Genomic DNA, 24197 nt, shown 5'->3' on the forward strand with positions numbered 1-24197 from the left:
AACAGACTTCTTCTGCTAAGGAAGTAGCTGTGTCCTGATCCAGTCTCCATGAGGCCAGAGGGGCCGTCCAGTTCTGCCTACAAGGCCTAGCTACATGGTTAGGTCCCTGTCTCCCTCATTCAGGTCCTTTTTAGCCACAAAGGGCCTAACTAAACTGGCACTTGGCACACTGCCTGACCTAGTAGAAGCTCGATAAGTTGTAGCCATTATTGTAACTGAACAAGAACAGAGGTTCGCCTGCTTGCTGCCACAAAAGCCAAACTTGTGAGGCAGATGCTGGTGCAAAAGGGATGAGGTTTTATTCAGGTGCTGTGTAATCTGGGAGAATGGCGACCCCTCTCTCAAAGGCCATCTCCTCTTTCTGCCACTGAAAAAGTCCAACCATGTCAGCAAGGCCAAGACAAAAGCCAGTCTCCAGAGTGCCTGCTCCATTTTAAAGTACAGTCCTTTGGAGCTAAGCAGTCAGCTTGTTCCTGGCTGCTGTTCACTTCAGGCTTCCTCCTGGAGCCTGCATGTGGAGCCCACACGGCCATGGGCCATGCAGCTCCTGGAGCCACGTGATTGCCTGCTCCTGGGCAAGAGAGCATGAACACAGGGGCGAGAGCATCACCCGGTGGGCAAGAGAGAGAGGCTCCCTGCTGGAGGCCATGGGCCACATGGCTGCTAAGGCCACATTGCCCATAGAGAGTGCACCGTGTGAGGCCAGGTCATGAGCAAGGGAGTGAGCTTCTTTGTTCCTCTGAGATTATATAACTTGGGTGTGGGATGTATGTACCAGGTGCTTTCTCAAAATGACCAAACTTCTCAAACTTTTGCATGCTTTCGGTGGGTCCACCTCCCAACCAATCCCTTCTCTCCCCAGGCTAGACTGACAGGCCTCTTTGTCCAGCGCCTCCCCTGTGCCATTTTGACTTCTATGGCACACATGCCAGCCTTCCCCTGGTCGCATCTGCAATCTGGTATTGGAAATGGGAGGAGGGCTTTTCCCTATCCAATTATCATGCTAACTTTTGGCTCATACAGTGTTAAGAACCTCCCCTTGCCACCATCTTGGCCAATGGGGGAAGACTCCCTGGCACTCCAACTGACTGTTTTATGATAACATATTTGGGTGGAAATATTACTACTAGAAAAATATATCATTTTGGTCAAAAAGAAGAAGATCCTGTTTACTTAATGATAAACATTACAATAAACTTAAGAGACCTGGCCTTATTAAACCCATATGCTTCATAAAATTTAATAACCAAATAAAAAAAATGTTAGGAATAGATGAAATTGACAGAAACATAATTACAGTGAGAACTGAATATTATCCTATGGCACACTGAGTGTATAAAAAAGAAACAATTGATTCAGCAGTTGCACTCCTTGGTACTTATCCAAATGAAGTGAAAACTCACACAAAAACCTGCACGTGGATGCTTATAGCAGCTTTATTCATAATTACCAAAACTTGGAAGCAAGCTAGATGTCCTCCAACAGGTGAATGGATAAATAAATTTTGGAACATCCAGACAATGGAGTACTATTTAGTGCTAAAAAGAAATGAGCTATCAGCCATGAAAAAACATAGAAGAAACTTAAATGCATGTTACTAAGTGAAAGAAGCCAGTCTGAAAACACTGCATACTGTATGGTTCCAACTCTGTGACATTCTGGAAAAGGCACTGGAGACAGTGAAAAGATCAGTGGTTGCCAGGGTTTGTGTGGTAGAGAGGGATGAACAAGCAGAACACAGAGGATTTTTGGGGCACTGAAATTACTCTCTCTGATGGCTATGTCATTAAACGGTAGTCAAACCTCATAGAAGAGTGCAACACCGAGGGTGACCCTAATGTAAACTATGGACTTGGGTGGTAATGACGTGCCAACGTAGGGTCACCCATTATAACAAATGCACCACCCTGGTGCCATGCTGATAGTGGGGGAGGCTGTTAAGGAGGCAGGGACCTATTGGAAATCTTTGTACTTTATGTTCAATTTTGCTGTGAACCTAAAACTGTCCTAAAAAATAAAGTTTTAGGGGGTGGGCAGGGCAGGGTAGAGCAAAGGGGGAAAGTTGGGACAACTGTAATAGGACAACGATAAAAATAAATAAAGTTTTATATTTAAAAAAGAATGGTCACTAATTGTTTTTTACATTAATGCCTATATTGAGGTACTGTTTAGTAAGATGACTAAATTAAACTTATGCATCTATTCATAAAAAATCGTGACAGAGGATGTGAATGTTATAATTAATGAAATAATTACTCTATATACCAAAGTTTATACCTTACAAACAATAAGTAGGCCTTTAAAAAATAAGCATTCTACTTTAGAATAGTTAGATTTACAGAAAAGTTACAAAGGTGGTACAAAGTTCACATATACTCCAAGCCATTTCCTCTGTTTATAACATCTTAGATTAGTACAGGATTTTGTTACAATCAACAAACCAATAAGGATACATTATCATTAAGTAAATAATTTAATCAGATTTTCTAAAAATTTCCCTAGTGTTTTTTATGTGCCCCAGAACCTCACATGACATGTTGACATGATGTCTCCTTTGGCTCCTCTTCACTGAGACAACCTCTCCGGCTTTCTTCGTTTTTGATGACCCTGATACCAAGGAGGAGGACTAGGACTGGTCAGGGATTTTACAGAATCCCTGTTAGCTGGGACCTGTCTGAGGTTCTGCTCACATTTAGACTGGGGTGGTGGGTTTTGAGAGGGAGATCCCACAGGTGAAGGGCTTTTCTCATCACATCACATCTTAATAGGATTACACGCCATTGACATGACTAATCTTGGGTGATGTGAGGCTCTTCTTCAACTTTTCAAGAAACAGTAGCAAAAAATGATAACACAGGCTAAGAAATGAACTTCTAAGCACAAAAAGAAACTGTCCAGGTCCCAGGTTCTTTATGGCACAAGTATAACAAATAAAGCTGGAGTTATCCCTGAGTCCCGAGTCTCGCAAGCCCCAGGCCATCTAATCAAGTCACTCTAACACTTACGAAGAGTGTGGGTTGGGGGGCAGCCCTCCTATAGTCATGCTCTTGTCTGATACTGTCCCCTTGAGAGTACGCAGGACCTAGTGAGTCCATTTTAACTAACAAAATACAACAATTGTGATGGGTTGTCACATCCAAGATCAGATCACAGAAAATTCTGACTCTGTCTTGCTGGCCCCCCTCTGGCACACTCAATGGAAGCCAGCTGCCATGTTCGAAGCTGCTGTATGCCCATGTGGCAAAGAAATGAGGAGGCCACAATGTCAATGAGAAACTGAGGCCCTTCGTCCAACAGCTGGCAAGGAACTGAATCATGCCAATAACTACATGACTGATCTTGGAGCAGAAGTTGCCCCAGTTGGGCCTTGAGAAGATTACAGTGCCACCCAACACCTTGATTCCAAACTTGTAGGACACCCTGAGCCAGAGGACCAGATGGATGGCACTCAGGTTCCTACACACAGAAGTATGAGAACACACATACTCATTTTAAGCCATTACATTTTCTGGATGCCTCTTCTAAAAGTGCCTCAAAGCTCTAATTGGTGTGGCTCAGTAGGCTGGGCGTCCTCCCGCAAACCGAAAGGTCACTGGTTCAATTCCTAGTTCGGGCACACGCCTGGGGGCACACAAGAGGCAACTGATGGATATTTCCCTCGCACATCGGTATTTCTCTCCCTCTCTTTCTCCTTCCCATCCCCTGTCTTTAAAAATAAATAAAATCTTTTTTTTTAAGTGTGCCAAGTGTCCACAATCCCTTGCTTCTTCCACCATGTGAGGTTTATAATTGATATACAAAACCTACATTTAATACATTTGTATGCACACTTAATGTATTTAATATATACTATTGTGTACAATTTAATGTATACATTTCAATGCATACAATTTGATGAATTTGGACATATGCCATAATCAAAGTAATAAAGATATCTATCACCTCCAACGTTTCTTCCTATTCCTTTGTTTCTTGGGATTTTATTGGGGGGAGGGGAAGGGTAAAGCAAACCTAACACAAGATCTACCCTCTTAACAAAACTTTAAGTGCACAATACAGTGTTGTTTACTATAGGCATTATGTTGCACAACAGTGCTCTAGGGCTGATTCATCTTGTATGTCTGAAACTTTATACCTGTTGAATATCACTCATGGAATATTTCTGGCAAAATTTGAAACTAATCATGTTGTGCCAATCAGCTTCAGAATCTGGGACATTTTTACAAGACAACAGAACTTCAAAATCATCAGCCATGCCAGATTCCCCATCCTCTCCCCAAAATTGAGTAGTTTTCTAGATTAAAGGAAACTGAAAGAGACATGACAACTAAATGTAATAAGTGAAACTTGACTGAACTCTAGATTTTGGTTTAAGAGCTGTAAAGAGAAAATTGGGGAAAGGATAACATAGAGTTTTATCTGATTGAATTTGAATTATTTAATCAACGATAATAACTGCCTTGGGGTGAGAAGGGCACTGTGGTCTTGTAGAGGACGCCCTTAGGTGATACATGCTTAAATATTGTAGGGAAGCATCATGATGTCTGCAATTCTTCCAAGTGGTTTAGCAAACAAACATTTTTTGTACAGATATTTCTCGATTTACAGTGGAGTTGTGTCCTGATAATTCCATCATAAATTAACTGTTTTAAGTCGAAAATGCATTTCATACACCTAACCAATCTAACATCACAGCTTAGCCCAGCCCACTGTGACCATGCCCAGAACACTTACATTAGCCTCTGGTCAGGCAAAATCATCTCGCTGCTGCTGCATATTGCTAGGCCAGTTGAAGATCCAAATTCAAAACCTGAAATATGCGTATAGCATGTGCACTACCATAAAGTCGAAAAATCGTAAGTTTAACCATCAAAATTGGGAACCATCTGTGTATATTTGTATAAAAATATTTGTATATGTACATAGATGTATAATACAGAATGTTAAAAACAAGTGTGGCTAGGTTAAGGTTGTATGAATGTTAATTATACTATTCTTGTAAATTCTCTGTAGCTTTGAAATTTTTCAAAATAAAGAGGTGGGAAAAAGAAACCACTCTCACTCCTCCACAGGTTTCTCAAGCTGTTACCGTTTCACATAGTACTCACAGCAAAGATTCCATGTGCCGATTAAATGTTTAATAACCGGCCCTCAGAACTAACCAAAAAGCTTTGTCAATTTCTATGGTGTAAGCACTCCCACCATGGCCAATTTCAAATTACTAATGTGGCATCATTAGACACAGAATTGGTAAGCAGAGCAGCGGCACACATCATATAGTGTTCCCAGCCTACAGATGTGACGGATGGATGTACATAACCTCAGCAGCGTATATAGTAACATGTAGCAAAATAATTAGGAAGTGTTGAGTTTTCTTAAGATTTTATTTCTTTATTTTTAGAGAGAGGGGAAGGGAGGGAGACAGAGAGGGAGAGAAACATTGTTGTGTGAGAGATTGGTTGTCTCTCACATGCCCCCAGCCAGGGAACTGGCCCACAACCCAGATATGTGCCCTGACTGGGAATCGAACCTGCAACCCTTCCATTCACAGGCCCTGCTCAATCCACTGAGCCACACCAGCCAGGGCAGAAGTGTTGAGTTTTGAGTATTTATTACCTTTGTCTTCTTAATATAATCCATTTGATCATAAGTGTATACAATCAATTTTTTAAAAAGATTTTACTTATTTTCAGAGAGCGAAGGGAGGGAGAAACAGAGGGAGAGAAACATTAATTGGTTGCTTTTCATACACCCCCAACTGGTGACCTGGCCCACAACCCAGGCATGTGCCCTGACTGGGAACTGAATCGGCGACCCTTTGGTTCATAGGCCTGCGCTCAATCCACTGAACTACATCAGCCAGGGCTATTTTATTGATTATCCTGTAATAATTGTCCGAATTTTTTTTCCCTTTGCTCCCCTCCTTCCACTATCCCCCTTCCCTCCAGCAGTCTCCACCCCCTTAGTTTATGTCCATGGGCCATGCATGTAAGTTCTTTCAATTTTTAAATAATGACTGTGTTTAGCAACTAGCCCTGCAATTTATAAAAATTTGACACTTGGCTCTTGCCAGCCAGGATACACTGGCTCCAGCACAACACTATAAAAAAAAAATTTTTTTTTCTGCCCTGGCTGGTGTGGCACACTGGATTGAGCTCCTTTTTGTAAACTAAAAGGTCACCGGTTTGGATTCCAGTCAGGGCACATGCCTGAGTTGCGGGCCAGGCCCCCAGTTTGGGGCATGCAAGAGGCAACCAATCGACGTTTCTCTCCCTCTCTTTCTCCCTCCCTCCCCATCCCTCTGAAAATAAATAAATAAAACCTTAAAAAAAAAAAAAAAAAAACTCAACCCACTGAATCCTGGCTTCCACAGCCATGTTTCAACCAAAACCCTCTTCTCACCTCCCCAAGGACCTCCATACAGAGGCAGATTTAACGGCGGGCGCCCCAGGCTCCGACTTCTGAAGGGCCCCGAAAACCCCAACTTTACACTTTTTTCTAATGACACCAAGTTTGGTTTCATAATTACGCTGCATAAAATGTGGTTAACATGTATTTTTATTTTCCCTGTCTCTCTCTTTTTTTTAAGGGGACCAATATTTTCTTCTGCGCCCGGGGCCTTAATCCTTCTCTGCCTCCATGTTGTAAAATTAATGATAATGGATACAGCTCTGGCCTGGCCTGCCTTGCCTGAGTTCTCTGCAGCATTCAGCACTGCTTACTCCACCCACCTTCTCCAAGGTCCTCCAGGTTCTCTTCCTACCTGTTGACCAGTCCTGCCCTGTTTCCTTTAAGGGCTCCTCTTCTTCCACTTTACCTTTGACCCTTTGATATGCCAGTTTGACACATTCTCCTTGGGTGCCCTTGTCCAACTCCATGGTCCCGACTACAACTAAGAAGCCCAGACTTCTCAGCTAGTTTGCTTCTCTTGGAGTGAAGACATTTCAAAGCCAGTGGAGCCCGCATCCCTTGCTTCAACCTCGAGGCGGAGCTCCAAAAGGATAGCGAACGCAGAGGAGTGTATGTTCATTTCCTTTCAAGTCCCATAGGCCTTATCCCAACTTAATAATGCAAAAGACTAAAGTAGGGCAAATGCAGCATACATGAACTCCCCCAAGTAGTAGTTGGGTGCTGACAGAACAGAGGCCTAAGCTTCTTTAGGGCAAGGTGTGTCAATTCACACTGAATCGATGGAGGGAGGGATGACCCACACCAGCCTGGGCTCGGCCTCCCCTTCCAAAACCATCAGGAGCCTTCCCAACGCGCTATACAAAAGTGGGCTCATTCGCTCTTGCTTTGGGAGCAACTCAATTACTCGTTTGGCAGTTACTGTGAGTCAACTAGTCCTTGGAGTTGGTCACTATCAGGATGGTTCACTGGTCGGTCAGTCCATCGGTAGAATCCAACTGAATCCGTTGTTGCGGTGGGTCGTTCTGTCTACCCCTCCTTTCGGCCACCGGAGCCCCGCGCGCTCTTCGGGGAAATCACCGCTCACTACGGAATCCCAGCCCTCAGGCTCCGCCCCTTTGTAGTCTTATTCAGCCACAGGAGTTCCCGCCCTCCGGATCACTTCCCGTTACAGGTCTCGCTCTTTCCAAATCCTGTCCTGTCAGACGCCTAGATCGCCAGGATTCTTCGGCCCCATTAGGCCTCGCCCCTACCGGAGACCTCTCTCCAAGGCCCACCTTTCTTTGCAGTTATGCCCAATAGGAGGCTTTTCTTCCTTAACCCCGCCCCCAGGTCCCGCTTTTCTCAGGGCTCCGGCGTTTCAGGCAGACGCGACGGATGACGCCATCAAACCGCGCGGGAATAAGGTCACACGGGATCTTCCAATATGGCGGCGGCAGCGCTGCGGAGAGGCTGGTGTTGTTGCCCGCGGGTGAGTGGATCCGTGGCGGTGTGGGGAGGCCGGCCTTAGGGAGCTCTCGGCCGACGACCTCCATGGACTCCATCTCCGCAGGCCGCTGGCCCCCTCGGCCCTTCCCTGGTCTCGGCGAGAGGCTTGAGATTGGGTCGTTTGGTCAGCCGAGGCCGGGAAAGGGGGTCTGGAGGGAGGCCTGAATGCGGGCGCCAAGCGTGCCGGGCGGAGGCGCTGTTGTGTGAGATTTGGCGCGACCGGACCGCTGCCCTTCGCCTCCTGGTCAGACCCCACTGGGTTGTCGCCTAGTGAAGGAAAAAGGAGCGAGAAGGCAAAAAACCATGACAGTTATGGCTCGCCGTTTATATGCCAGGTCCTCTACCGAGAGCATTTCCTGCATTGCCTCTCTTATCCGTCCGTGAGAGGTAACTCTTGCCCTAGCTAAGAACTTTCTCTCAGGTTTGCGATGCGAGTTAGGGCGTGTGAAGTTCACTCAAAAAGTAATACTTTGTGTTGCTGTTGCTTCTCGCTCTCTCACAGGTTAGGAAACGGAACAGCCTAGTTAAGCAGCCTGTCCACCGTCTCGGAGCTAGTGGGTGGCTGAGCCCGTCCAAAGCAAAGCTCAGGGCGACTCCATAGGCAGATTCTGGAGGAAAGAAAAGATTTCGTTGTCATTCAAGTGCTGGGAGAAAGGAGTTGTTTTTGACTCTGGACTGATTTTTTTTCTTGGCTGTTGTCCTTTGATTCAGCGTTTAGAGGTTGAATTTGCATGTGTTGGAGGGAACCAGCCTCCGGTTCAGTCCTGTTATGGGATTTCGCTCCCAAGTTAGACAGTCATCATGTTCTATTTCATTCTCTTGAAATCAGTGGCTCCAGGATCGACGAGTGAAGGCGTACAGAGAAGTAAAACAAGTTATTTTAAACTACCAAGAGTTAATTCTATAGAATAGCTATAGGAAATGATGGCATCTGTTTAAGTTTGGGATGTTGCCTAAGGTGTGAAACAGGGAGAGGAAAGGCCCAGGTAGTATGGAAATGAAAGGCTGGTTCTCTCAGGTCATTGACCCTCCTGGCTCCGTGCTGGCTGCTGGGATGCAGCATTGAACAGACCAGCACAGGCCCTTCTCTCATGGAGCTTAAGTTAATTATTTGGTAAAAGAAGAAATACTTTTCACATGAGGTTAGCAGCATCTTTGCCCAAGTTGCCGTGCTTACAGCCTGACCCTGGACCAGGATATGGTAGGTTTATTCCAAGATTGTGCCTGGTACAATAAGTTATCAGTGTTTACCTCTTAATGCCCAAGTCTCTGGTCTTTCAAGGCCAGCAGAAGTGGGGTGGGGTGGGCTTATGAGACAAGACTGCTTGCCACGGGGTATGGAGGCTCAGCCTGCCCATTTTCAGACCAAGGGAATAAATTGGGGATTTAGCCTTATTCCACCATAGGTTGGCATTTCCTGGGACCCATCTTGTTTCCCCTGAGTTCAGAGGCAGAAGGATAGATATGGGCCCTGGAGGTGAAGATCTAGTGTTTTCTCTTTCCACCAGATTCCACTGGCCTCTTGGGAATTGAGAAGATTATAGAGTGTTCAGCAAGCAATAGGCATGTGGTAAAAACTGGCAAATGAGTGTCAGGCGACTCCTTTTTTTTTTTGCCATCAATAATAAATTTACTTGTTTTTTAAAAAAATCCAAATGCTGACAATGTACAGAAAAATTTAACAGGTTTAATTATATTGTTATAAGATTGAACTCCTGAAACTTTTTCACTGAAACATCTTGACTTGCATTAATGCTTTATGTCCCTGCATTTATATTTTAAAAATTCACACACAAATGAAAATGGAAAAACTGCCAATACCTGATTTCTGTGCCCTGTTTTCCATTTGCAATCATAGTATCTTTTGACCCCATGGGGGGAAAAAATTAAATGTTCGGAACTAACAATAACAGGAAGAAGGGAAATTTTTTTTTTTTTTTTAAGACAAATGTTTCCCATCGTAGTGGATTTTTATGTACGTTCTACATGTATGCAGCATGCTAGGTAGATGTCTTGGCATAATTGTTTCATGTTTGGCATGAATAGCACAGATTGATGTCTTCAAAAAGGCCAACCAGATGGGCCTCACTTGCTTCCTGTAAAGCACCAGAAGCTGCACTCAGGAAGCACAGATCTGTTTTGAAGTCCTGAGCAATTTCTCAAACCAGCCGCTGGAAGGAAAGTTTGCAAATCAAAAGTTCAGTGGGCTTCTGATAATGTCTAATTTCATGAATTGCCACAGTACCAGGCTTGTAATGATGAGATTTCTTCACCCCTTCAGTAGAGGATGCACTCTTGTGACCAGCTTTGGTAGCCAGTTGCCTCCTTGGTGCTTTACCACTGATCGATTTGCGGGCAGTCTGCTATGGAAGAGCCATGGTACAGAGACCTCCTTACTTACCCCCTTTTTCTTCAGCTGGAACTGAAAGAGGCGGTGGCGTTAGAGCGCGACAGCAGCTGCGAACACCTGACTCCTGTTTTTCAGTGTGGCCTCCTTACTTCCTATTCACCCTCTTACCTGAATGGATCTTTTTCTTTTCTCCTCCAATTAGAGATGCCTTGGCAGTGGAGTCCAGTTTCTGTCCAGCCACAACCTAGTGCCCCTACCCTGCAGTACCTATCAGATACGCCGGCCAGATGGAGAGCTGCCCCTGGTGAGTAACTCAGGGCACAAGGAAGTGGACAGAAGTGGGAGGCCTGAAAAATCAGAACTAGTTAACAGGAGGGAGGGCTGCAGAATGTTGCCCATACTGCCAGTGGCATCTGATTGGCAGGCATTCTATATCCAAGGCTTTCAGAGTCTCAGAGCCTAGTGTGCCTGGCCCTCTCTGTATCCCCAGGAGTGCTTGGCATGGTTAGGGATAGGAACCCTGCCTCACAGAGTAGCATGTTGTATCATCTCTGATGACTAGATAGGTATCCTTGTGTATTCAACCAGTGAATCCTTCATTGAGCAAGGCTGTTCCCTTTTCTAGGTGACAGCTCTGTAAGCATTTGAGCAGATTTACCCATCCTGTTCTGGGGCTCAGCTTCCCCAGGCTACATCTTCCCAGACTTTGTGTTGTTCCCAAAAGGAAGCATTTTCTAGCACTTTGCCCTCCCTGTCACTCCTCTACCCGTGCTTCTGTTATTGCCTTAGCATTGCAGGAGGAAAGCCCTGTCTACATCACGCTTCCTTTCCAGCCTCAGCTTAGCTGTTTCCATGGATGCAGCAGGTACTTGTGCCTGCCTGCCTGCCTCACCCAGGCTTTATCTTCCAGATCCTCTCCTGGGGCTGTTACAGGCCTGGGACAGGCTCTGTGGCCCATCCCCTTCATTGTCCAGTCCCAATCACCCACCCACAGTTTGTAGCCCCAGAATGAATGGCAAAGCTGCTGCAAGGGTGGCTTGGTCCCTAATATTCTTAGAACTTGGAATCCCCTGGCGAGAAAGTCCAATTAGGGTGCATCTAGACAAGCTGGCAGCCTGGTAGCAGGCCTGGCTGTCCCTCTTGTGGAGTAGACCCTGGGCTTCTCGAAACTTTCCCTGGGACTTGACAGGTGAGACAGTAGTCACTCTTGAAATCAGTAAAGTTGGCCCCCAGCCATGGCAGTGCACCCAGCACATTGTGGGGAGTGGTGGGTGCAGCTGAGCACATAAGCCACTTCACCATGACTCAACTCACTCACGGTCACTCGTGACACATTCTCTTGCTCTTAGTTACATAGGTGTCAAAGCAGGGATCTAAACCTGGCTCTGTCTGACCCCGAAGCCTGTGTCTTTTTTTCTTTCTTTTTTTAATTGATTTTAGAGAAAAGAAGGGGGAGAGAGAGAGAGAAAGAGAAAGAAATTTTGATTTGTTGTTCAGCTTATTTATGCTATGCACTGACTGGGGAATGGAACCTGCAACCTCTGCCACTATGATGTATTGGGATGACACTAACCAGCTGAGCTAACCGGCCAAAGCCCATGTCTTGAGCAGCATACAACACTTCGCTTGTGCCTGGAGCAAGGCCTCTTCCTGGTCTCTTAACGCCTGGCCACTGGGTGTGTTGGGTTTTCTGGTGGAGGAGAACTCTCAGCCTGAGCTCTGTGACTGTGATCCTGTTGGCTAAGAGAAAGAGGTTTGGACCAGTTCCCAGGCCATTGGATGACATGTAAATCTGAACTGGGGACTTGGTAGTGGTCCCAAATGAAGTCACCTGGCCCCAAAAGCCCAGGGGCAAGACCCTGTGCTAGCTTCTTTGGGATGAGGGGCCACGGAGTCCTTTCAACTCCAGTCCTGGGGCAAGGGCCCCTTTGGTGCTGGCCTTGGCCTTGCGTGAGCATGTTTGAATCTCCATGAAGATTCCAAGCTGCACTTGCTTCTTATAGAGTGTTTCCTCTGTTGGAAAAGGAGTCTGGTATTTTATTTTGTTTTTAATAGATTTTTTTTTTTTTTTGTAACAGTTTTAGATTTACAGAAAAACTGAGCAGAAAGTACAGAGTTGCCATATATCTCCTCTCCCCCTCAGCACACAGTTTCCCTATTATCTACGTCTTGCATCAGATAGCAAGACATTTGTTACAGCTGATGAGCCAACATGGATACACTATTATTAACTGAAGTCCATAGATTACATTAGGCTCACTCTCTGTGTTGCACATTCTGTGGATTTTGACAAATATAATGATGTATCCCACCACTATAATATTATACAGTATAGTTGCCCTAGTAATCCTGTGTTCTGCTTGTTTATCCCAGACCCCAACCTCTGGCAACCACTGGTCCTTCTACTGTCTCCACAGTTTTGCCTTTTTCAGAACTTCATAGAGTTGGAATCAGGCAGGTTTCTTTCACTTAATGACATGCTTTTAGGGTTCTTCCATGTCTTATCATGAGTTAATAGCTCATTTATTTTTAGTGCTGAATAATATACTTTGTTATCTGGATGTCTCACAGTTTATCACCTGTTATTTTTTAAATTTGTCTTGTATCATTTATTGTTAAACCTGTAGAAACAGGAGAAAAATTAAAAATCCTTTATTCCTTTTACACCTTTCCAGTCCAAATCCTATTCTTCTGGAAACAGAAAAGGCTTTCTCTCGGGCTTGCTAGATAATATCAAGCAAGAATTAGCCAAAAACAAAGAAATGAAAGAAAGTATAAAAAAATTTCGAGATGAGGCCCGGAAGTTGGAAGAGTCAGATGCACTCCAGGAAGCCAGAAAGAAATATGTGAGTCCCTTTGCTTCATGTCTCCCTTGCCGGGCACTTGCTTTCAGAGCCGGGATCTCCCTGGTCCCAGGCAGCGCAGAGCTCAGTGCTGGTGCGATGGGGGAGCAGCGGCTTGTGAGGCGGAGAGCTCACCTCACTGATGGCAGCCACCGAGGGCCCAGCTTTCCAGTTCTGCAGTGAGACAGGGTGGCGTCCTCTGTGCCGCAGCAGCAAGGCTCCTGGCAGCCTGTGAGAAACGCAGGGCCCTAGAGCCCTCCCTGCCTGCTGGGTCAGCATGTGAGTCCCCACAGGTGCCTGTGCCCCCTTGAGCACAGGTGTCAAGGTGGGCTGCTCCTAAAAGCCTCCCAGTTGTGGTCCTTTGGGTGAAGTGGATGCTGGTGTCATTGCTGATGACCACTGCCACTGTGAATGGGGCCACACGCACTGTCCCAGGTTCCTTCGTTTTGTTCTCTCGGCTCCCCTCCCAGGCTGTGTGCAAGCCTTGTTCCCTCCAAAGGTCCCCAAGCCTCACACATGGATGTGACCGGCTATGATGGGGATTCCACCCAAGGGGGCCTCACCCTTTTCATTAAGGAGAGTGTGGGTTGAGGGGTCCTTTGGGGGCCAAGCAGGCTGAGGTTGGGTGGGATGGCTGGGTGTGGGGGACGCAGCAGTGGCTGGTGGCTGGGTGAGGGGCAAAGGAGGGCAGGAGAATGCTGATGAGCTAACAGGCAAGACCACCCCCTGCCAATCAGTGAGAGATGCAGGGCCCAGGGTGCCTGTGCTCAGGAGGGTCCCAGTTGTCCTTTAGCTGGTGAAACCCACAGACCAGGCAGTGGAGCCCTTGGGGTGGGGAAGAGGGAGACAGGGTTCAGGGGTGTTTGAGGAGGAAGGGGCTCCTGAGAAAATGCTTCTTTGGGCCTTTGGCTATCTGGTAACTACTGTACAGTAACAAAAGAAACCGACATCCTTTACTATAGAAAACCATTGAATCCGAAACTGTGCGGACAAGCGAGGTCATCAAGAAGAAGTTGGGGGCTATCACTGGCACTGTGAAGGAGGTAATGGCCTCTGGGTCCCCTCAGTTTTCTGACCACAGCTCACAGGGCCCGCCTGTGCCTCACCTCTCAGGAGGATGGCGTGCTGGCAGCCCTGGATGAGCAGGCATGGGTCGGGGGCAGGGAGGCCTGGCGGCGTCCCAAGTCTGACTACACAGCACCGCTCAGGGAGGAGGGGAGTCAGCCTGGCCCAGCTGCAGGGTAGTTTCCTGCATGAGTTAGAAACAGGCGGTCAGCAGCCAGGACACTGGGATAAAATGAGGGTTTCCTGCTTGCCTGCAAATAGAAGAGGTAGAGATGGTTCGCCCCAGGAGGGGGTAGATGTGGGAGTGAGCCCCCCCCCCCCCCGGATGGTGTGAGGGATCTCTTGTTGCCTCCATTCTTTGGGCAGGAGAAGTGGGGCAGGTCTCTGCAGAGTCTGGACCCAGTCCTGCGCCCACCTCCCCTCTCTTACCTCCTCTCCTGGGCTGCTGCCTCTGCGGCATCTTGTGAAGACCCTGGGCTCCTTCCCATTATGGGAAAGGCCAGTTGACCCAGGGTCCAGCACTCCAGAAATTGTAGGCAGGGTTCTCAAATGTGCGTGCCTGAGCCTTGGGGCCTCGGGAGCCAGATGAGTTCAGAGTACCAGTTCCCACCCACCCTTTAGAGGCCAAGGACTGGCCTTAATTCCAGTGGAGCTCCTGTGAGTCCCTGAGGGACACTGGGCTGACCCCCCTCCCTTTTCTGTCTCAGTAGAGTCTTGACGAAGTCAGTAAAAGCGACCTCGGCCGGAAAATCAAGGAGGGTGTAGAAGAAGCAGCCAAGACCGCCAAGCAGTCAGCTGAGTCCATGTCCAAGGGTGGGGCCTTCAAAGCTCTCTCCCAGGTGAGTTAGATGCTGGGGCCGAGGACGCTCTGGAGCTGAGAGCAGAGGTTGCACCTCAGAGTTCAATCACAGAGAGCACTGGCTGCACAGGGGCTGCATGGAAGGGCGTAGTGGGACTGATGAGGAGGGCCCACTCGAGGTGCCAGGTCCTGCTCCCCTCCTGGCTAGGTGATCTTGGGCAAGTCACAGCCCCTAGGGAGCTACAGGTTAATGCACTGAGGCCTTTTGCCTATTCTCAGCTGCTAACACCTGGGTCCATAACCCAGAGATCTATTGCGCTGAGGGTGATGAGGTCCTGCATTCATCCCAGTACTGCTTGTTGAACCTCACCACATGGCAGGCCCTCTGCTAGCCAGTGGAGTCACAGGAGAAAAAGTCCAAGTTCCTGCTTCACAGGGTTTGGGGAGAGGAAAGGAGACAGGCAGTTTCTGAGTGACTTATGACAGAGGAGCACACAGGGAAGGAGCTGCAGGCAGAGGGAGCAGGTCCTGCAAAAGGGTGCCAGCACCACCAGCCTGGGGTCCACCCTGCAGCCTGGTAGGGAAAGTGGGGACCATTGACATGGTCCTGCAAGCTACTCAGAGGACCTGAGGTTTCTCCCAGAAAGTGACAAGGAGCTGAAGAAAGGGTACAGGCAGACCTCGGAGGTACTGCCAGCTCAGTTCCAGACGATTGCACTAAAACAAGAACCACCATAAAGCCAGCCACTGAAATTTTGTGGTTTCCCAGTACACATAAAAGTTAATGTTGCAGCTTCTTTTTGGCCAGAACCACCATCTTTCAGTAATTCACCAAAATGACTAGCACAAAGAGAAAGAGGAAAGGTACCCGCTATATGTTCTCTAGGCCTTTTAGAAAACATGGAGTTGTTCCTTTGGCTACTTACATGCGAATCTACAAGAAAGGTGATATTGTAGACATAAGGGAATAGGCACTGTTCAAAAAGGAATGCCCCACAGGGTTTCCCATGGCAAACCTGGAAGAGTCTACGTGTCACCCAGCACGTGGTGGGCATTGTTGTAATCAAGTTCAGGGCAAAATTCTTGCCAAGAGAATTAATGTACGAATTGAACATATTAAGCACTCTTAAGAGTCAAGATAGCATCTGAAATGTGTGAAGAAAAGTGATCAGAAAAAGGAAGGAAGCCAAAGAGAAAGGTACCTGGGTTCAACTGAAGCATCAGCCTGCTCCACCCAGAGAAGTACACTTTGTGAGAACTAATGGAAAGGGGCCTGAGCTGCTGGACCCATTCCCTGTGAATTCATGGCATGATAAGTGTGAAAAAAAAAAAAAAAGACTTCTGTACTGATTTTTTTAAAAGTTATGTTGCACTATGCTGTCTGTAAGTGTGCAATAGCACTGTCTAAAAACGCAATATTCATACCTTAATTAAAAAGTGCTTCAGCCCTGGTGGGTGTGGCTCAATGCACTGAGCTCCATCCTGTGAATCAAAAGATTGCTGGTTTGATTCCCAGTCAGGGCACATGCCTAGGTTGTAGACCAGGTCCCCAGCTTGGGGTGTGCAAGAGGGAACCATCGATATATCTCTCTTACACATAGATGTTTCTCTCCTCTTTCTCCCTCTTCTCCTCTCTAAAAGTAAGTAAACCTAAAAAAAGAAAAAATACTTCTTTGCTAAAAAAATGCTGACCATCCTCTTAGCCCTCAGCAAGTTATAATCTTTTTGCTGGTGCAGGGTCTTCAGATTATGAAAAAGCAGTGTCTGTGAACACAGTAAAATTAGGTTCCCCTGTATTGAGTGTGGAAGAGGCACAGCCATTCTTTCTGGACTCTGGCAGCAGCACACAGGAGGGCTGAGAGTGTCTCGGGAGGCCCTGATGCAGCTGCCCTTGGGGTGAAGGGGAGGGAAATGGGTTCCAGAGATTTGGGGATTGGCCCACAGACTGGGTCCACTCTAAAGGGAGCATGGGGCAGAGGTAGAATTTAGGGTGTTGGGTTTCCAGGGAGAGGGACGTGTTGGCCTCGAATCTGAGTGTCATCTGGAGGCAGGGGAGGTATGTCTGCTGTTCCTGGATGGGAGGGGGCGAAGTCAGACAGAACTGGGATCTCCCCGAAGGCTCAGGCATGTTGTTGCCTTGCACCAGGCCAGGTGATTGCTCTGGGCCACTTGACCAAAAGATCTGGGGAAGGCAAGACCCCAGGGTGCCATCAGGCCCAAGGTTGGGGTTCACAGCAGGCACTCCATAACTTTAGGCACAATCAAACCAGTTGACACTGGTCTGGGGGTTTCAGGAAGGTCCCTAGTACCCACCCCGAGCTTTACTTTCCTCCAGGGGGTGGAGTCGGTGAAAAAGGAGATTGACGAAAGTGTCCTGGGCCAGACTGGGCCCTACCGCAGGCCTGAACGGCTCAGGAAAAGGAAGGAGTTTGCTGGAGAGAAGTTCAAGGAAGAGAAAGTGTTTGAGCCCAATGAGTAGGTATCAGGCCAGCTCTGGATTCCCCTCCCTGTGTCCCCTTCAGGCTCAGGCTCACAAAAGCCCCGCCCATGTCCGTTACTGAGTTTGTTTCCTGTCTCAGGTTCCCTGATACTCTTAAGGGAATTTGAGGGAGAGCAGGTGGTGGGAAGGGGAACAGAAGAGGCAGGAAGCCGGAGACGAGAACAGGCCTCGGCCCCTGAGCTTGGGCCGTCCTGCTGCCCCCATCCCCCACCGTGCAGCCAGAGCTCGGACCCAGTGGCTCCCCCAGCTGCTGCTCACCAGCCACCCTGTCTTTCCCAGGGAGGCCCTGGGGGTCGTGCTGCACAAGGACTCCAAGTGGTACCAGCAGTGGAAGGACTTTAGGGACAACAATGTGGTGTTCAACCGTGAGTGTTCACGTCACCGACACTTGGCTGACAGCAAGGCCATGACACTTAGCACTCCTTAGGTGCTGGGCACAAGCCAGAGCCCCATTTTACTGAGGAGGAGACTGGTCAGAGAGGTCCACTCATTTCTGCATGGTTAACCAGTGAGTGGCCCTTGGGCAGGGACATGGCTCTCAGGGCTGGGTCACCAGCTTGACCATTGCCAGAGCTAGTGATCACAGCAGGGTGGCCAGGTGCAGTGGCTGTGCATTCTGAGAGATGCTCCGTTGTGAGGGAGGACGGGAGGCCAGGAACCCTGGTGCAGATAGAGCTGAAGCCTGCTCAGGGTCCTGGCGTCCTCTGCTTTCGCCGGGGCGGGGCCTTCCCAGGTGCTGACAGAGCAGGGCTGCACCACACAAGAGGCCTGTATTTCCTTGTCTGCACACTCCCCAAGACCCACCGCTGAGTGGGCTCTGCAGCCCCTGGGCCAGTTGGCTGCCTGGCTCCGTGCGCAGCTGAGAAAGTAAGCTCAGAGAGGTCATCTCACCCAGCCTGTGTCTGGGGTGGTCATGCAGGGGCCACAGGGAGCTCCCAGAAATCCCGGATGAGGGGTGTGTTTCCAGACAGGAGCCCTGCCCCCTGCCCATCTCCTGCAGGATTCTTCGAGATGAAGATGAAGTTTGATGAGAGTGACAACACATTCATCCGAGTCTCCCGAGCCCTGACGGACAAGGTCACAGACTTGCTGGGTGAGTGGGTGGCCTCAGGACCGTCCTGCCCCATAGTCACCCCTGAGCCAGCAGTAGGGTAGGTTTCCCGCCCCACACCCACTCCTGGCTTGGCTGCTTCCAGGGGGCTTGTTCTCAAAGACAGAGATGTCGGAGGTGCTCACGGAGATCCTGCGTGTGGACCCTGCCTTTGACAAGGAGCAGTTTCTGCGGCAGTGTGAGAATGACATCATCCCCAACATCCTGGAGGTGGGTGCCCAACCCTGAAGGCCCGTCCTTGGGGCCCTCACTGCCCTGCCTCTGGAGCACCACCAACATTAAGACCAGACTGAACACCCCTCCAGAGATGTTTGGCCAAGGGGTGGGTGTCTTCTCAGCAGAAACGAGACTACAGCCTTCAGAGCCTGAGCTCCCCCATGCCCAGGCCTTGTCTATGAAGTGCCTCTGAGAGGTACCTCCAATCCCAGTGATGGCAGCTCTGACCTATGGTGTGCGCCTGCCTCTAGAACTGAGTCTCTTCCCAACCCTTGTTTCCCCCGTGTTCTCTGCCTGAAGCTATTCCCTCGTGGGTGTCAGGGCTCAGGTGCTTACCTTCCAGATGCCAGCACCTTTCATGAGTCAGGGAGAGGCTGGCCGCTGGCCCAACAGCCAGCCGTGAGGAGGGCTGGGACCCTCGGGCCAGGGGGCGGGACCAGGGCCACTGCTTCAGCAGGGGCCTCTTCAGTCACAGGTCTCTCTGGGAATCCTGAATCCCATTTTCCGGTCCCTTACCCATCCTTTTGGCTCAGAAATGGGGAGAGTGCAGCTTGCTCAAGGTTGCACCTTCCATGAAGTCCCTGCCCAAAGCCAGCTAGCTACCTTTTCTCTGCCCAACCAAAGCCCCCAAGACGTGGCCAAAGCCTCAGGAGACCCCTAGTCGGACAAAAGAAAAGCCCTCGAGCCTATGGAATGTTGTTCCCTTTGCCTGCCACCTCCCTCCCACCAGCCTCCATGTGGTCCCCTCTCCCTTCTCTGATTGCCCAGGCCGTTCATGTCCCTTTGGGCAGGGCTGGACAGAGGTGGGAATGGGGTGATTCCTGAAACCACCAGCCCAAGCTTTGGCGGTTTCTTCCAGGCTGAGGGTAGCTTAGCACTCAGCCTATCTATACTTTCCCACAGTCACCTGGCCCCCTTCTTCCCTCCCTGGGCTTCTCCCCGTTGCTCCCCAGTTCCAGCCCTGACTCCAGGTTCCTGTGGAAGCACTCCCACTTCCCCTCTGCCCCCTGCCCCTCACCCCTTGTCCAGGCCGCCCTCACTGACAGGAGGCTTCCTATCCCCACGTGGGCCTCACCATCCAAAGCTTCATCTCCAGGGGAGGCAGAAAGCAGTTTCTCACCTCCTTGGCTCAATGTCCCTGCCAGGGTGACAGCCTGGCATGCTGCCACCTTCTTCCACCAGGCCCTTGGGGAGCCATCCTGGACCACCGTACGGTCATACACACAGGGGCTTTGCCCCCAGGGGCCCCTCTGCTACAGCCTGCCTCAAGCCCCTCGTCCTTCCTCAACCAGGACCTGCGGGCGGGGCAGGAAGGGGAGGTGTCTGCAGAGGGAAGGCCCAAGCTTACTTTTTTTTGTTTTTCCCTTTTTTAGGCCATGATTTCTGGAGAGCTTGACATTCTCAAAGACTGGTGCTATGAAGCTGTGAGTACTTTCTTTATTTTCTATTTAGGCCTAAAAAGAAATCACAGTTTAGAGATTTGCTCAGGTGGCTGGTCTGGAAAGGGCATGACAGGACCTGGCATCCTGGTCAGAGGGGGTTTTTATGTCTGACATGCTCGCGGGCACAGATCCTTCTGTCCCTTATGTGCACCCATGCCATGGACTGGTCACAGTGGAACCTGCAGGACTAACTGGGGACCAGGTGGCTGGTCCTTTCAGACTAAACTCCAGCCTGCTCTTCCCTCCTTCACTTGGCCTAAAGGACAGGCTGGGCCTCCTGCCTTGTCATCAGGACCCTTCCTCTGTCCTGATTCTGGTGAAGAAGGCTCATAGGGTTGAACAGGGATGCTGGGAGAGACTTCTGAGTGAGATGAGGTTCAGTATGGCCTGTCTGCCCTGTTTCAAGTGGCCCCAAGTGACATAAAGCAAGACCCATGGCCAGATGGCCTGGGGTGTGGGCTGGGGGCCCACAGGTGAGGCGGAAGGGACAATGAGTAATTCTGAGGGGCATTAGATGTTTTCCCAGAGCCCAGGGGTGCTGGGGAGAGAGCATTTGGTGACCCCAGTGGCCTGCGTAACCTCCCTTTTCCGAGCCAGTTGCAGTGTTGGCTCTGTCTCGTGGGGTACAGCGTGAACACACAAGCCGTGTTCCAGGACACACACAGCACTAGATGAATTAATCAGCTGGTCTTGCTTCAGGATTCCGAAACACAGATCAAAATAGATGTTTATAAATTTCCCACCCAGGGAGAAGCCATGGGTCCTGAGTAGGCCCCAGTGCTCCCCCAGCATCAGAGCTTGGGGTCCCAGGGCCCCCCCGGTGCTGGGCTGTGAGGAGGCTAGTCAGGTGTCCCCAGGAGCACACTGATAGCCTCATCCTTTCAGGGTTCCTGTCTCCTCTGGCCACTTCGCCCCACCCTGCTTGCTCCCCGATCTGTGTCTTCATGGGGTGTCTACTTCCATTTCTTTGTATGAAGAAGCCCGGAGGTTTTTTTGACTGATCCTACTCTGTACTAGCTCACAACCAACTTTAAAAGAGCAGCGATGTCAGATTTTCTTTTTAAACACTCCCCTGCAGTAACTAACTCAGCCATCAGTTATGAGATGTTTTTTGTGTTGTTTTTTTTTTTTACTTTGGGGCCCTTAGGACATGGTGGATTTTTTTTGCCAGAGAGCTGCTGCTGGTACCCTTGGGAACGCAGCTGAAACTGTAGCTGCTCACAGAGGTGTTTTTAAAAATATCACCTTTAATTCCCTGGCTGATGTGGCTCAGTGGATTGAGCATCAGCCTGGGAACTGAAAAATTGCTGGTTTGATTCCCAGTCAGGGCACAGGCCTGGGTTGTGGGCCCGGTCCCCAGTTGGGGGTGTGCGAGAGGCAACCACACATTGGTCTTTCTCCTCCTGTCTTTCTCCTTCCTTTCCCCTCTCTCTAGAAATGAATAAATAAAATCTTTAAAAAATAAGGTGTTATCTTTAAGAAACCTCACAAGAAGTAAGATGGGCACCATTTTTTAATCTCGGTGGATCAGTTATTTCAATAAAAGTAGATGCTATTGAAATGTCTTCCTTCGTGGTTGCCTATAGCTATAATGAGTCTGCACACCTCCCAGAGGCTGTGTTTTGGTCCAGGGAACAGGCACGAAGGGATTGAAAGTATCATTTTGGGGCACCACTATCCCCATAGGAAAAACAGGCTGCATGTGACAGTCAACTAGCTACAAGGGACTAGTCAATGAAAAGAAGGCAGTTAGTTTCAGAGCCACCCATGGGTTGGGGCAAATCCTAGAAAAACCATTTGATTCTTTGCCAAGACTTGGAGGGAGGTAAATGTGGGAACATTTAAGATTAGCCAGAGAGGCCTCAACTCCACCCTGCAAGTGCATTTCTAGTGGCTTTCCAGGGGAGCTACCTGCTTCGCTGATTAATGCCACTCTCGTTCGGTAGTCCTGACATGTGCCATCTTTATAAAGAGAAGGAAGTATGTGACTGGGCCAGCAAACGGGTGGCCCCCGCCTCTGTGCTTGGACCCATGCTCCTGGCGTAGCGCACCACGCACCAGGCCCATTTCTGGAAGGTGCAAGAGCTGAAACCAGGAAACTCCGCCGGTGAGCTGCCTGCAGGAAGAGTGTCCCAGGACGCCGGCACCGGCCCAGGGTGGGCAGGCAGGCATGGCGGGTGCACCAGCCCTCTCCTGTGGCATGGTGCCACAGTGTGGCCTGGGCTTGAGTGGTCCTCAGATGGGCATGTTGGCCTCTTGTTGCAGACCTACAGCCAGCTGGCCCACCCGATCCAGCAGGCCAAGGCGCTGGGCCTCCAGTTCCACTCCCGTATCTTGGACATTGACAATGTCGATGTAAGTAACTCTTCCTGGGTGGGCTGGGTGGACCCTGGGGCTGCGATGGTGAACTGATGAGGAGTGAGCTCCCCATTCCTGGAGGAGTTCCAGCACAGGTGGGCACTTGGATTAAATGACGTCAAGGCCCATTGCAGTGAAGTTTCCATAGCCCTATGGTTGGAATAGTCTTAGGCAAGTGATAGGGTCCCCAGGGGTTCCCCAGGGTGGTGGTGTGCCTGCGTGTCTGCACCTTCACTGGGATGGACGGGGTTTTGGGAGGATGGCTCAGGCTGTTGACAGTTTGCTCTGCCACAGTCACCCCGATTTCCTCCCTGTTCGGGGCTGAAGGCAGGCCAGTGCCAGCTTTCCCTCCCCCACCAGTGTGTCTGGTGCCCCATTCTGAAGTTCTGAGGCCCCAAGTGGTCCCATTCTGGGGACCAAGGCTTCCCAGGTGTTGGGAGCCCACATAGGTTCTCAGCAGTTCAGACTCCATCTTGTAGTGGAGGGCCTGGACTTGAGCAGGGAACAGCCTCCTAGGAAATCCCTACACGGAAGCTGACCAGCAGGAGGTGGCAACTGTGGGGGGCTGGTTGGAATGGCTCCTCGGTTCCTCCAGGGTGGGTGCTGGGGTCTCCTCCGGGCAGCATCCCTGGAAGCAGGGGTCTCCACATCAAGGGGAGTAGCAGGGGACTGTTCAGTGAGGCCCACCCACCCTGTTGACTCCCCCCACAGTTGGCCATGGGCAAAATGATGGAGCAGGGGCCCGTGCTGATCGTCACCTTCCACGCACAGCTGGTGATGGTGATCAAGAACCCCAAAGGCGAGGTGGTCGAGGGCGACCCTGTAAGTGAGGGAGAGAGCTGGACGGGGCAGGCGGTCAGCCCAGGACCAGCTGGGTGGGGAAGTCCCAGGGTCTGTGTTACGCCTGCTGGAGGTCAGAAGGCGGCTGACCTGTCCAGCTTAACCAAAGCAGAAGTCTGAGCCTCTGCTCTGGACCCCAGGCCCAGGTTGACAGCCCGACACCACCCTGGCAGCTTCACCCTGCTGTACCTCTCTGCCCCCAGGCCCATACCCATCCCCACCCTTGCAGGACAAGGTGCTGCGCATGCTGTACGTGTGGGCCCTGTGCCGCGACCAGGAGGAGCTCAACCCATATGCGGCCTGGCGGCTCCTGGACATCTCTGCTTCCAGCACAGAGCAAGTCCTCTGAGCCTGGCAGCCTTGACGGGGGCTCTGGCCTGTGTCATCACAGGGCAGCTGCACAGAGTGGGACTGATGTCCACCTGTGGCAGTGGACCTCTGGGCGCAAGGCTGTCGGCTTGGTCCACTCTCCGCCATGGTGGCTGCAGAACCAGCCGGATGGGGAAGGGCCAGGGACTGTGGAGGGCTGCTCCCTACAGTGCTGCTCAGGGGCTGCTGGCAGGCAAGTCACCAAGGCACACAGGTGAGACAGTGCCAAGAGGCCAAGACGTCTCTGGAGATGAGGTGGTGGGGCCCGCTGGCCACATCAGCCAGCCGTTTTAGCTCTGTTTTAAAAAAAAAATAGTGCCCTTATTATCCTGTATGTATGCCTGAGATTTGGAAGTGATAATAAAACACCAAAGCACATAAAGCAACTTGGATGATCCGAGGAGTCTG

At 49.8% G+C, this 24197-nt stretch overlaps 1 protein-coding gene and 1 long non-coding RNA gene across 5 annotated transcripts; one reads left to right on the top strand and one right to left on the bottom strand.

Annotated features, from left to right (window-relative positions):
- Window positions 1-2219: 2219 nt before the first annotated feature.
- Window positions 2220-7678, bottom strand: LOC150000293 (uncharacterized). Its single transcript, XR_016513733.1, has 3 exons — window positions 6764-7678; window positions 4735-4810; window positions 2220-3621 (listed from the first exon to the last, which is right to left on the bottom strand). It is a non-coding gene; the product is annotated as an uncharacterized LOC150000293 (long non-coding RNA).
- Window positions 7679-7795: 117 nt separating this feature from the next.
- On the top strand, window positions 7796-24175 carry TIMM44 (translocase of inner mitochondrial membrane 44). 4 transcript variants are annotated; one of them, XM_090290319.1, is made up of 13 exons: window positions 7796-7879; window positions 10449-10550; window positions 12922-13092; window positions 14052-14132; window positions 14865-14993; window positions 17289-17428; window positions 17733-17818; window positions 18454-18546; window positions 18650-18774; window positions 20154-20204; window positions 22488-22577; window positions 23292-23402; window positions 23624-24175. In XM_090290319.1, exons 1-13 carry the CDS (start codon window positions 7835-7837, stop codon window positions 24005-24007), a joined length of 1608 nt encoding a protein of 535 aa, XP_090146445.1. In that variant the 5' UTR covers window positions 7796-7834; the 3' UTR covers window positions 24008-24175. The 4 variants fall into 4 exon arrangements, with proteins under 4 accessions (XP_090146445.1, XP_090146446.1, XP_090146448.1 ...); XM_090290321.1 differs by having other exon boundaries at window positions 7820-7879; window positions 23650-23842; XM_090290320.1 differs by lacking the exon at window positions 12922-13092.
- The last annotated feature ends 22 nt before the right edge of the window (window positions 24176-24197 follow it).

Source organism: Furipterus horrens, unplaced genomic scaffold (assembly GCF_987537825.1).
Source record: "Furipterus horrens unplaced genomic scaffold, mFurHor1.1.pri manual_scaffold_10, whole genome shotgun sequence".
Classification (NCBI taxonomy): Eukaryota; Metazoa; Chordata; class Mammalia; order Chiroptera; family Furipteridae; genus Furipterus; species Furipterus horrens.

Coding starts and splice junctions, on each gene's coding strand:
- TIMM44 (XM_090290319.1), top strand. CDS start 7,835: ATGGCGGCGGCAGCGCTGCGGAGAGGCTGGTGTTGTTGCCCGCGG. Junction 22,578..23,291: donor TGGACATTGACAATGTCGAT/GTAAGTAACTCT, acceptor CTCCCCCCACAG/TTGGCCATGGGCAAAATGAT. Junction 23,403..23,623: donor AGGTGGTCGAGGGCGACCCT/GTAAGTGAGGGA, acceptor CTCTGCCCCCAG/GCCCATACCCATCCCCACCC.